A 14,441-nucleotide genomic window follows, 5' to 3' on the forward strand; every position below is an offset into this window, starting at 1 on the left:
ACTCAAGCAATTTTAGCTGTGTTTTCTTCTCAACTTCTCCCACTTCAGGCCACACACACAAAGATCATTCTGTGACTTGACACCCCTCCTTTCTTAAAATCTTACGGTGAGGAGAAAAAAAAGGGGATGTTGTTTTAAACAACCTCAAACTAGAGTTTTTTTGTCCATTAGGGTACTTATTTATTCGTTTCAATTCATGCCTTTTTTACATTGAAAATTATACCTTTTACAGATTCCTGTAAATGTCTAGGTATGAAAATGGCTCTTTTTCAAAAATGTGCTTCTAGATCACTAAAAATAATTCACTTTTGTTTACATTTTCTTTGTGTGGAATTCAAGGTAATAATATGTATATTTACCGCTCATCCCTATCTTTACTGATCTATGTTCTTTCATTTTTAATCTATCTAAACATGTATTTATTGCTGATAAAATGGTAGTCGAGACACATTACTCACCTCTTCACACACCAGATATATCAACACTGGCATCACAAGAAGGTCCCTCACCCAGCCTCGCCCATGCCCACTAACCTTCAGCAGTAAGCATCACTTCTGGAGGCAAGAAAATACAAGCAGTCCCTCTAGCAGACTGGCCTTGGAGTGATAGGCTAAGTTTGCCAATCTATCTACTTGTCCCAGTTCTAGACCAGATTCACGACGGGTCATTAGCTTCACAGCATCCAGGTTTGATGCCACTAAACTCACCTGATGTGAAGTGGTATTTGATGTATTGCTGTACTTATCTCCAAATGCTCTGAATTAGTGATTTCAGAGGGCTTTTTCTTTTATAATTATATTCTTGTTTATTAAAATAAAATTTCTGTTTTGGGGACTCATTGTGCCACAACATTTTATGTTTTCATGCACCACATGATCCCTCTCCAGCCACTACTACTTCATTTCTTTGTAGCACCATAAAAGCAGTAGGGTTAGGTTCACTAATCGTTGAAGGGTCAGGTCAGTGACATGCCAGCTGCTTTTTCATACTTGGTGACCTCCAGTTGCTGAGCCAGATGTATATATAAGGCACACAGCTCTTGGGCTCTACCTGCTAGCTACTTGAAAATTGAACTACTGCAATGATATTCCCAAAGGAAACTTTACTTTGGTTTGGCATGAGGTACAAGGCAATTCAGAAATTGGCTCTCTCTGAAAGTCCTCCTTTCCTTGTTATTTCCTTCCAAGAATGTTAAAAAAAGAATGATCTCCACTTTTAAATTGCTGTTCACTCACCGAAGTGAATAGCCCTCACACCAAATGTATTTCCAGTGAACACAGCTCACAAAGCATTAGTAAATTAAAAATAATCAAGATGGCAGCAGTCTCTCCGAAGGAATGTATCATGACAGACGCAATATCCCAGAATATGAACTTTCTTCTGTCACTAATTCTACGTTAAATCCTTCTGAACGGTGCATGTAAGGCTCCTACATTAAACTGCTGTCCACTGAGGTGGAAACTGAAACAAAGTTAAACAGCTTTTTTGACCAAACCTTTATCACCTAAATACTATTTCACTTATTTCAGGGTTCACATTAGTACCATATTTTACCATAAAGGTGGAATTTTCATACCCTTAGAAAGAGATTAGAATTCTGTTTTTTCCACAAAAGCCCTCCTCTGCAGGTAACACATTGTCCCAAGAAAAAGTTTCGTAACAGTAGAGCATGCAAGTAGTTCAAAAAGGTGAGTTATTTTCCACTGTGCATGCACTAAATGCATGCGAATTACAATAGACGGGCCAAATGCTTTCTCAGGAGGGACACGTATTGACATCTTTGGACAGTAGCAGCAGCCTTTGAATTTTCACTTCAACTACTGCTTAGAAACAACACTGTCAGAAAGGAAACACCTACTGTGCGCCTTCACTTGCCTTCTGATCCCTTATTAGTTAACCCTGAAGTGCATATGTATACAGCCTTAATCCCCAAGTGAGTATCTGGACCAGGGGAAATCTGGAATTAATTGCGAAGTATTTTGGTTACTAATGCAGCTGTTACAAGTGTTTGATTTGGCAAGCGAACAGAAAAGGCACTGCATACCAATTTCGTGAGCCACTGTAAAAGCTGCATGGAGGCCGTCATCTTCAATCACTGCACAGCTGCGCTCAGGAGAGCATATGGTCCCAACGTCTGCCATTCCCAGAGTATCACATGAATGGTGCCCACATAAATCCTGCCCAGGAAGGGAAAAAAAAAATCATTAAAATAAATTTTTACACCCGTAGGTAACAACAGGTTAAAGTCACCAGCCCTTTGCGAACAGCAGAACCTGGATAAAAACATCAGTATAAGCTTCCATCTAAAGATGTCAATGCAGTTTAAAAGCACGATGACCCAATCCCACCCCTGGTAAAGTCAGTGGGAGTATTTTCATTGACTTTAAGGGGATTTGGATACGTTCTGTAATTGATTATTGTTAGTTAAATTTGTATTTCTGCACTGCATACAGACGCTCAAACTTGCATTGAGTGAGGTATTCAAAATACATGCTGTAGAAGCATTTCTTCATTGACAATAAAAATAGAATATTCTCTTTATTTACAGAAGGTGAACCAAGGCACAGAGAGAACACTTCAGGTTCCTGATCAGTCCTTGAACCAGAGATCACCATTCTTTTCCAAAGGCAAGTCTTATACTTGCACTTAAAGAAATTAGATTGTAATATATTAAACCTCATGTCACATCTGTCAAGCAGTACAATGATTAATAATGTATTACCCAATATACCAAGTATTTAAGCAATTCTCAGAGATTGCTTAAAGAGTCAGTGATATGGCAGAGTGTAAAAATCCCTTGATTCCTAGTCTTACTAGCGCAACAACTTGATCATGTTTCCTACTTGTAGGTATGGGGTGTCTCCAAAAACCATGCAGGTAGCATCAGGTTTTTTCTTTCCATTCCAGGATGATAATGATGCTAATGCTAATGCTAATGCTAATGATGAAGGCAGCTTTGATCAGACATAGTGTTTTAATCATCAGCAGTAACTTTTCAGTGCTTCTGCTGAAGCAGAGGGAAGAATACTAGTCTGAATGTACGTATATATGCTTTTTTGGTTGAGAAGGAAAAGTAGGTACCATGTTATTTTGAACACTTCAACATTTCATTGTGGTTGAATGAAATTGTCGGTTTCAAGGCATGACAGTATTATCAAATGTTATTATCAAAATGATCAAAGAGTATCTTTTTCCCCTTCATTTTTAAGACTCTCTTCTTCCATTCATATCTCCTTTTATAATGACTTTCTTTTATGAAGCCTTTCACAATTAAGCCATCTGAATAACAGATATCCTTTATGAGGCTTCAGGTCAACAATGTTCACTGATTATGATAGTTTCAAATTTAGGCAAACTTGAAAATACACAGGATTCAAATCCCACTGAAGTCAAAGAAAAACACACTGAGTTCACAGATACTGTGACAGAGCATCTCTTTACCAAACAAAAGTGTATTTTTTCCCCCCAAGATGAAATAAAGAATTTTTCAAGCTACATAGCAGTATTACATATACGGAGCGAGAATTTCGGGATCAGTTCTGGCTTCCAGGTGTCTGGGAACTCTTTTCGTTAAGTGCACTCTTGGTGCTACTTAATGTCAAGATTTAAATGCCGCAGTACCAATGAACAAAACAGCCTCACAAGAAGAGAAGGAATAAAGTTCAGAAGTATTTCAATTCCCAAATTTTCACAGGTATAATGCATGGTTTAAGAAAAACTTCTGTTCTGTAGCAATGCAGATAATATGCAGACAATTTTCTCTCTAACCCACTGGCTCCCACCCCTGACATCCAATTAGCTCCCCAGACTTTGCTTCTGGCACTGCATGGGTTATGGGAAGGTACAGAATAAGGACGCCCATTTTCAAGTACTTTAAAAGAAAGGCAATTTTTTTCTGGTTTTATTTTGGCAAATAAACTTCATATCATTTTCAGCATCTCGGGACCAATGTTGGAAGAGGCCCTAAGTGAGGTCATGTTACCATAGCATCAAACATCTGGGGCATATTCAACAAGGAAGATATAATCCTTAAACTCCTATTACTTTTGCTTGGGTTCATATCCATTTAGGCCTTTATGTATCACTTCTGAATCTCGCCCTCTCAGTCTAAGGGTGCATTTTACATAGAGTAAACTCTATGTAAATGTAACTGTAAGTGGTTTACCTACAGCAGCATGAGTAACAAAACTCAGAAAAAATGCATGTGCATAGTACCAATAAAAATAACTTTTCATGGTGATATAATTGGTCTAAATAAATGAGTGTAAGCTGTATAGGAAGTAAGATACCTTCATATTAGTGCAATTTGAATTGAATCCACACAAGCAGTTGAACTGGAATTCTTACACAAGTACCAAAAAGCACATAGATCAGACAGAAAGCAGCTTACTGGAGGAGGTCTAAATTACTCTCAGGTTGACAGTGCCAATAATAGTATAAAATGCATTAATTCAGGCCTTGTCTCTGCAGGCAGATTCTGTGTCATTTGGTCTTTTCTTGTATTTAGGTGTCATTATTACGTAGATACTTACATCAGTACTGCTTCCAGTGCGGGCACAATTATATCGGCACACAAATGTCTTATGCCAGTGCATGATTTATTTCCATTTGCACACAAAAAGAAGCTATGCCAGTGATATGGCTATGAAGCTATACCAGCAGATGCAACCAGACCTCACAATGATTCTCCGGATTTGATGACACAAGTATAATTAAAAGAATACAATTGTTCTAAGCAGGCAATCTCATAAACTTCCTTAAGAGTTACTTCTGATGGGATGTGTGGAGTATGGAAAATTATGACAGGGATGTTAACCGTAAGCAGCCCTCAAAATTTTGAAAGCTATGCATATGATTGCATTACACCACCTTCATTAGACATCAGAAAAATAGCTATGTACGTATGCAAGCACTAACGGACATAGCAATGTTTGGTTACTTTTCATGTTACATGTTACTGACATCACACCACGCTGCATGCCTGGGTTTTTCTCAAATCCAGTCACTTCATCAAACCGCTGTTCCTCCATTTCCACCATTTCCCAGAGTATGACACATATCCACGTATCTCAGCATCCCACTAGTAACTTTCAAGGCAGTGCTCATTTGCATAACAGTTGTCTAGACAAAACAAAGCAGGCTTTCTTTATGAAATACCTTAACTTCAGGTCAGACAAAATGAATTTCTTGAAGGGCTGTATTAGTTAAAAGTTGCTCCTAGGAAATCCCACAGGAGAAAATAAGTGATTCTGAAAATTGCTTATCTGTAAAATTGTCTAGCTCCTCCCACACCCCACGGACAGCTGGAAAACAGCTGTCCTCAGATGGTGTGGGACCAATGATCCCCGTGAAGAGGAAGAGAGGAGAGCGACCGCACTGTAGTCAGAAAGCAGTGGACAGTGATTCAGTAAAGCCGCATTCCCTTCAGCCAGCTCCGTGACCACATCCACGCTGCCTCCCCAGCAGTCTGAGCCAGGCGGTGTGGGGAGCCCTGCAGCCGCCTACCGAATCCCAGCTGGGCAGTGCTGGAGGAGGCTTGTAAAGGATCTTGGAAACAAGGACAGGAAATATTTTCTGGCGTTAGCTTCTTTGTATGAAGCTGTTATTGGGGAGGGATGTCTACGGGTTGCCCGTCTGCTGCTAGAGCAGGGCATGTGTTGGCTACGCTTTGAACAGAGAGCATGTGCTGAGCCTTCTGGTTTTCGTTGCCGACTTCAGTCCTCAGTGACTGCATGAGGATGCTTTTTTTAAGCTAATGCTGACATTGTCAATAACCACTTAGGCAGATTACTGAAGACTCAGCTCCATTATGTGCTCAACTCATGGTCTCATTTATTATTTCTCTTGCCTCTGCATGATTTGAACTTTAATATATTTCTATTCATAGCATCGCATAGTATATACTATATCCATAATTGAAGCCTATCAAGTGGCACCTCTGAGACAAATATTCTGAAAAGTTTGCTGTCGGGTCAACTCACCATTCCCTAGCTACATCGTCCTTCCCAACAGCATGATTTTGAGTGACGTTATTGAAAATCACGCCTGTTTACACTTCCACTGATTTACATCTTTACGGCAAAATTTCTTTTGACTTAAACCTCCTGTAGCTGTACTGGCCATGGATTATTTGTTACCAGCATCAATAGCTGTATTTTTAGTTTTCCTGGGCAGTCTTGGAAAGCAGTCTCAAACTTTTATGAAGTAAAGTTTCTGGGAGTACATTACAAGTTTTTATTTCCCTTGAAAATAATTTTGTTAAAAACAGGCCCTGATGTAATGATGCAATCTAAAAAATCTGTGTGGGTCTCCTGAACTTTTCATACTCCAGCTAAAGCACTAAGAAAACGGGGACTCACATGATACTTAAAATCAGTTTCCAATGATTAGTTTGCTCTGGTGTGTGGCTGCTACTTAAAAAGTTAATTGCTTACTCAGATCTGTGTACTCATGTAATTGCCTGCAAATAGTGGCAGAAGCTTCGAAGAATAAGTGTTTCTTGATATTTCTAAAGAAGGAATGCAGAGTCTGGCCCTTGATCTGCATTACAGTAGTTTCAAAATAGGAGAATGACTAGGAAATGCATTTGCTACACAGGAGGCCATAGATGTTAAGCTTTGGCAAAGGAATGACTTAGGAAAACTGAGCTGTACGTCATAAGACTAGTAGTTAATTAGGCAGCTTATTAAAGGCCAAATTTTCTTGGCATTCGTAAGTACATCAAGAGCAGCTGGCCGTTTGCCATGTATACGTGGCATTGTTGTGAATGAAGATAACTGCCGTGGCACCCTGCTGGAGCAACTAATTTATCTTACCTGAAATTCTTTGATTTGTGCAGTAGGCTTAAAAACAAGAATAAACTGTTTAGTGAAACCTGGTATTAGGCCAGAGCCCGTGAACCGGATCCAAAACAGGATTTAAGGATTAACTGTCCAATGCGGACAGTTTGGTGGAATGTAAGGGGAGAAGAACAAAATTGGCTCACGCATCCTCTGGTCTTTGAGTTATCTACCCTTCATAGGGCTTGCGGTTTGTGACCTTATGGGCCCCAAAGTGCCACAGTTTTACAGTCCTGAACAGCTTAGCACTTAGCTAATACTAAAGCTTGATTGGGGTTGAGATGCTTCAAGTTTCTCCATCTTTGCCTCTGAGGGAAGCTAAGCCTACAGACGTTCTCAGATCAGATGTACGGGAAACCAACAGGATTAGGCTTTCTATCAGGCACAGCTGCACATCACAGCTAACAGCTTTTACATCTCTGTGTGTTTGCTTGCTTTTCTGGTTTCTTTACAACAGCTCATGAGCTAAAGCCTTTGCCCAGTAAGAAGGTGATCCAGCTTCAAATTCCTTTCAGGGATGAGGATACTTAGAAGCATGTTTCTTAGGAGAGCGCCCTATGGTCTACACCAGACTATGGTCTACAGTGAAGGTCTGCATGTGTCCGTGTGTGCAGGGAGTTGTGGCTCCTCCTGTTGCAGCCCATGTGCCAAAGGTTTCCCTAGCCCAGGCTGCAGTTAGTGCTTACAGCGCTTGGTGAAGGGACCTAATTTTTGGTTCCTATTCCTTGGCCTGCTTCTGTATTTTACACTGAGCAGTCCTTTGGTAAATTACAGAAACAGTCTTCTCTCCATGCTTTGGGAACCCAGACCGCCTTGCTCTAAGCAGTGCGCTCCAGTCAGCGGCTTCAGGTCACGATTTCTCTCCTTCTCACCATATGAATCTTGAATTACTTGCTAAACAGTGACATAGCTTTGGTCAGAGGGGTGGAAAGTTTCCTTAACACCTGGAACAGCTTACAACCTACTGGTTAAGGACCTCTCCTGGGAGGTGGGCGATACAGACCTAAAATCCCTCAAGCAGAGGAAGGAATTAAATACGACTTTCCGACTTCCTGCAGCAGCGTTCCCACCACAGCCCTGTAAAGGGAGGGTGGGGTCAGGCGGTATTTGGGACCCACGCATCCACCCTCCCGCGCGCCCCTCTGCAAAGTGGGTGAAAGTTTATTAATGTCACAGCAACGCAGAACGGCACATGTGGAGGAAAGTAAGGTTCACCCAAACAGAAAGGATTACGGGTATTACCCAAAGAGCTCATGATGTCTGGAAGGCAAAAGGAGCACAAGACCAAAATCGACAGACTGCAAAAGGTATACTGGAAATAAGGGCTAACTGGTGAAAAAAAGAATTAGGGCATGGTCTATTTTACCCCTCAACTGATACTACGACACTTAAAAAAGAGGCTTTACAAGCCAAAATGGTGGAAGGCTGCCCTGGAGGAAGCCTGCTGTGAAAACTCCTCTTCCTGAGGCACTGGTGGGTCTCTGTCATGGGGATGTCCAGGTCAGGGCACCAGGGAGAGGGCCTGGCCATCACTGCGAAGCGAGGAAGGACTCCCATCAGACTCACTGGGAGACTACTTTGCCCTCCCATGGCCATATTTTGAGAGGAAAGACCAAAGTCCTGTTACCGTTCGAGGAAAACCAGAGTGGTGATACCTGCCATACCTACCAAAACAAAAATCACATCTTTTCCTCCAGTAGTTTAACTTAAAAATTGAGGTCGTCTTCCTTTCACGTTAATATGATAAATAGGGGCCTGAGTTTTGGGCATTTGAATCTCAAATGTAGAGAGTTGTGTTTCTGAATTCTAGGTAAGGTGAAATTCAAGAAAACCCAATGTTGGGCTAAGTTTAGCACATGCATGCTATACTTGCTGGCTTCAGAAACTACCTCCTCACCGGACTGGATATTTAGGCATGTTCTTACCCTCCCCTTGTATGGTATGGGGACCCTAGGCACTTGTCATGCAAGGACACTCTGCAACAAAGTATTAGAAATAGAGCCTAAACTGGGTTAAGCTTTTATGCTCTGAATGTACATATTAACAAAACAACTTTTTTTCCTAAAGCACATAAAGAAAATGCAGCAGCATTATGCAAACCACAAATTATTTAAAAATATTGACAAAACGCACATAAGGCATTTGGACTCTGCATGGGGAGCGGAAGGGCAAACAAAGTTTCAGTTATGAAACTGGTGGCTGGTGAACAAGGAAAAATGTGCAATTTAACTTGCCTAACCCATAGGTCCTCTGTGGGGAAACTTCACACCGTCTCTGTAGATTAGTGTGAATCACGCTACTTCTCCCACACAAATTATGTCCCACTTCATTTTCCCCAGGGACATTATCTAAATGTATTAGATTTGCAACAAAATTGGTGAAAACACTACGAAACTGGTAGACACATCACATTATAATTTCTTCAGAGTAGTAGTCACAAACATCAGTGAAATATATTCTATTGACCGTTGGTACAGTGACCTGTTTACTAATATGGGATAATAATTGTGGGAAGATGATAGTATAGAAAAGAAAAAAAGAAGAAAGAACTAGAGCCAAAGAAAGCATGTGCTCCACGCAATGAAATTATCATCTATAGAGCTGAGATAATCCGAAGCTTGCTGTTAAATTTCAACAGCACTGTCAGATTGACAGTTAAACTAAATCACACATACAAGACCCATGTAATTACTGTGTGGAAAAAGGCAGGACAGTGGCCTTTGGCTCTAGCATGAACTTTTGGTTAGAGCCCGGCATGATGGTACTGTCACGGATGATGCTAACAAGCACTTAGGAAAGTATTTTTTCTTGCTCTTGTTGCGTGTATCTACTGTGAGAAATATCTATTTTAATTTTCACATGATTCAGAATTGGGGGAAAAGGAAAGGAACAGAATTGGATTTTGTCCAAATGCATTCAATAGTTCACTTGAAATTTAACTAAGGGTCACTAATGAAATAGACTGGATGAATTCTAGAGGATAACTGCAGAGCAGGCTAGACCTCGGAAAAGAACAGTCTGAGTTCTAGTGCAGTTTGCAAGTCACGTCTAGTATGTTTTTCTACTGTGACAAATAATCTGGCAAGTATTTTGTTGCACGCATAAAAACCTGAAGGCTGAAGATAACCTGTTTCCAGCTTCCGAGAACTGTTCACAATAAAAAAGCCTGAAACGGACTAAATTCTAAATTTGCTGTTGACTTCACTGCCATTGAGAACAAAGCGAGCTAATCTCCAGGGGAAGAGGGCTTTACAAGCTCTTCCTCCTTCCCACCACACAGCCGCTTCTTTACCGCCGCGCGGGGCGGAGGACTCACCTGGCCACCAGATGATCAAATCCTTGCATCACCATATTCCACGGAGGATGCTCTGAGGATGCATGCTGCTGTCAGGAGGCCCAAAAATTTACAGCTGCTGTCAAGGACTCAACCACTAAGCAGTCGAACAGCAGGGGACCCATGTATTCTCTAAGGCTGTTAAGGCCAAACCGCCTTAATGAGAGCTCTCACAGGATTTATTAGAAAATTACCACCTCCTGGTACTGACAAGTCAGACCTCTGTCAGGCTTGATACTGGCCATCGTGGGTCAAAATGAGAGATTGAGACCACTGGGAAAATATACTTCTCCTTATTAGATTTTGGGAATTTACATAATCACTGTGGAACCCAACTACGTTTCCGCAATATTTAGTGATAGATAATTTCTGTGCCCATTGAGGGTTTTTACCATTTCCTACACAGGTGATAATAATGACCAGACACGTTGCTGTAGTTTTCCTTGCAGTTACAGAGTAAACGGATTCACTGCAGCTAATGGATAGTTACATGGTTCTTGCTGCCACTGATAAGCAATATAGAGCCTTAAAATAGGTTTAACACCAGTTGCCTGTGAACTGAACCCATGTTCGTATTTATTTACTACTTACTATGCTCTGCAGCATGACTGCTTTAAAGCCCTTATAAAATTAAATACAGATTATGACCAAAAGCGAGTGAATGTTTTAATCCGGAATCAGTAAATCTCCTCCTAAAAATCTTTTTGCATGGGAAGTTCCTCCTAGTATGAATGATGATGATACTAATTTGAACGGTCAGTACTAACTTTATAAAAAGGGAGAGCTGCCAGCACACTCTTAGTCTATGAATGCTTATTAATTTCTCTTTAAACAAGTAATGACAACAAAAGAGGAGGAAGCGATGGTGCTGAATTCTGACAGGATTCTTCCTTTATAAGGAACTCAAGTAAAGCTACCAGCTTTTCAGAGAGCCTCTTTTGGTGTCAAAAATAACATCCAAGTAAATGTCACTCCAGAACGAAGATAATTAGTATGTTAGAGACTTGTATGGCAACAGGCATGCATAATTTAGATTCTAACTACACATAAACAGTTACATACAGCTGAGGACATGCGTTCAGCTGACAAACGATTTGCAAATATTATTCTGTTGACGCAGAAACACAAAGTTCAAGGTGGCCTCAGTTAGTAAACAAGGACGGAAAATGTACCTGACACATTTACCCCACGCCTAAAAACCAAGCCATTTAGAAGAAGACATCTGGATGTTCAAAAATTAGCATGACGGTATTCAGAGCCCATCAAAACATGCAGCCATGGCTTGGCGTCTAGTAGCTAAGCGACGTACTTCATACGTTCAAAACATAGTTGTAAAAGTTGGATCCTCCTGCCAATTGCTGCCCTCTCATTGAAAAGCTAAACTGGAAAAAATCTCTCTTTAGTTCAAAGTGGGGCTGTTTTCTCCGGGAAACATCTCTAATGCTTTTTCATCCTTTAACCCTTTTCGCGTTTACATTCCAAGAGGAACAAATAGATTCATGTTGACATTTCAAGTGTAAGCATACACATACTCCCTGCAAAGAACATGATGAACACATGTAGCAGGAAGCTACAGTCTTGTTCTTATTGAGTCAAATACTGAAATGTAATGCCAAACAATGTGCGTGTGCACACAGCAAATCCTTAAAGCAGATTAAGTTATACTGAACTGCATGGAGGAGTTAATCCCATAGTTAAACGTGTTAAAATGTAAACCAAGAAAACGGAAGCCTGTGCTTTTTTCTTGCAAAGCATTTACATCCTTAAGCAACACTGCAAGCCATATTTGCATCTTAAGAGTGGAAGGAGACCACAGGAACTGTGACGTTTTGGTTAGTTTAGGTACTACTTACATCCAAAAGAAGTTACTCTACGCATGGAAGATGCATTGCTCAGGAGTCTTTGAAAGTGGGTTACTGATTAGCAGCACACTCTTATTCTGGCAGGAGGGCATCCACGCAAAGAATTACAGATAAGCATCTGTAAAGCAAGTGCACTTAAAATTCACATCCTACCTCAATCCAAATTAACTTAATAATTGATATTAAGATTCACAGTCTGCCACCCTAAGAGTTTCTGAATTGTAATAAATCCCAGGGAAATAAATGGGAATACCGGCAGAGAAAAACACTAGTGAAAAGTGATGGATTCTGGCCCAGGCTCAATTAATAAGCCATTAGAAAGGATGTTTATAGAAAACAGCAAGAGCGTTCTGACCCAGTCTAGGTAGCCTGCTTTCATTCAGATCATAATGATAAAAAAAAGAAAGCTTGCAAATTAGACCGATGGGCTTTAAACTGCTAAAAAAGGCTCCTGCTGTACAAGTGATGCCCGACTGACACAGAACCTAATGTTTCAACTATTTACAGCTATAAAAGCAAGCCAGGCGCTTTTTTCCCCCCTTCTGGAGCAACTCCTTCCACAAACCATCCAAAGCATCCTTTTTGGCAGGCTCCTATGATGTAGAAAAGCAGGAGAACTCAAACGAACGGAAAGTCATGCAGCTATTTTTTTCGTACTTGGGGAAGGGAAAAAAAGAAAACACCAAACCCAAACCGCTGAAGGGATATTCTTACAGAAGAACTTCATTGCATAAACTCGGCCACATGTCTACTAGAGCAATGTCCCTTAACGACCTCTGGCAATGCAATTAAGTAACAACCAGGCAGGGAGGAAGGCACAGCTCTCCATGGGTAAGACCGGCCGGATCTGACCCACAGTTGATCAGGACACCCATTTTTCACTTGGGGGACGAGAAAGAGACTGCATCCCCTCACCACCAGCCCAACTCACTCAACTTCTGCAGCTCTGTTTACCTGCGGTTTGCATTTGCGTCCTACTCTTGAACCACAAGCGCTGCCGGCTTCCAGTGTGGTGGAGCTATTCTTGCTGGAAATAGCATCTCACCGCACTCAACAAGGAAGTCGCGTGTACTTTTAAGGTGTTCTTCACCATTTTCACTAGCAGGTTTGTTTGGGGACTAATTTAGGCTAGGGAGCGCTATCAGCCCCTTGCCTGGACCACCTCCCTGGAGAGAGAGGGGCTTTCTCACTGGGAAAGATGGAATAACGTCATCTCTCAAGCAGAGATAAGTTAGGTGGCCTCAGCCGAGTCCCCCAATCAGGCAAATCACCACCTCTCCACCCTGGCAGGAGTCCCAGCACCGCACTGGCATGAACAACAGTGTACCCGCAGTGGGGATGACCTCGCAGGGGAAGGGGCACACACAACTGCATACACAATTTGTTGGGTTTTCAACCCCTCTTCCATCCGCGGCAGCTGTGTGCGTGGGTACCGGGTGTCCCCGAGATGCAGTGCAATGCAACAGAAAGGCCGAAGGCATGAGCAGGGAGACAACGGCTGGGCAAAGCAGAGCAATGTGGCTGGAGAGCTGCCAAGGCGGCCTCGTCGCAGCCCAACCACCCCACGACACATCGTTCGAGGGACACCAAGTCGCCGTCGGTCAGGGTGATGCCTACCTCACGGGTGAAGAGGATGGCAGCATCATAGTGCTCGTCGTGGTCATCGTCGAGGCGGTTGTGCTGGTGCTGCCACTTGCAGAAGTTCTTGAGGGTGGTGGCGGCATTCCTGTTGACCTCCAGCCCCTTCTCCTTCTCCCCCAGGGCCACCACCTTCACCACGGCCAGACGGACGTGGTTCTCCAGGCTGGCGTGGGCGTAGAGCCGGGAGGCGATGGAGGCCAAGGTGAGCAGGTAGTGCTGCAGCCCCTTCCCGTACTTGCGGACCATGGAGGCGTCGTCTCCCTCCCAAACTCGAGTCAAGTGTGAGTGGGAGAGAAAAAAATGTCAACAAAAGCCGCTCGCGTGTGAACTTTGTGTTTCTCTGCAGGGAAGAGCCGGGAGCACATGGAAGGAGAGAGAGAGGCAAAAAATCCCAAATCACTGCTGCTGGGGAGGCAAAGGGGGGGAGAGAGGAAAAAGGAGGAGAGGAGGCTCGGACCCGGCAAGTAGAGAAGTTTGAGCACTTCCCACTCCTCTTCCACTTCTCTGCTGTAGTCACCGGATCATCACCAGCAGCAGCAGCAGCAGCAGCAGGGGCAGGGGGCAGGTCTGCTGCGATTCGGCACTTTCTCGGGCTCCGGTGGGCTCCCTTTCCTTCTTTTGCCCCCTTTTGTTTTGAAGAGAAGGAGGAGAAGGGGAGAGAAGAAATTCAGGCACCAAAACCCGCCTCGATCCTCTCCGGTGAGATGGTTAAAAAGAAAAAGAAAAAAAAAAAAAAAAAGCCCAAGAAGCGGAAAACGCCCCGGA

General features: G+C 42.4%; 1 protein-coding gene across 1 annotated transcript in view; it reads right to left on the bottom strand.

Moving 5' to 3' along the window:
* ADAMTS5 (ADAM metallopeptidase with thrombospondin type 1 motif 5) overlaps window positions 1-13,928 on the bottom strand; it is a 40,847-nt gene extending 26,919 nt beyond the window's left edge. The window contains exons 1-2 of the mRNA XM_019473050.1: window positions 13,653-13,928; window positions 2,045-2,177 (exon numbers count right to left, since the gene is read on the bottom strand). Of these exons, the coding sequence (XP_019328595.1) occupies window positions 2,045-2,177; window positions 13,653-13,922 (403 nt within the window). The 5' untranslated portion in view covers window positions 13,923-13,928. The remainder of the gene's footprint in view (window positions 1-2,044; window positions 2,178-13,652) is intronic.
* Window positions 13,929-14,441: the final 513 nt, after the last annotated feature.

The sequence above is a fragment of the Aptenodytes forsteri genome, unplaced genomic scaffold (assembly GCF_000699145.1).
Source record: "Aptenodytes forsteri isolate BGI_AS27 unplaced genomic scaffold, ASM69914v1 Scaffold2, whole genome shotgun sequence".
NCBI lineage: Eukaryota > Metazoa > Chordata > Aves > Sphenisciformes > Spheniscidae > Aptenodytes > Aptenodytes forsteri.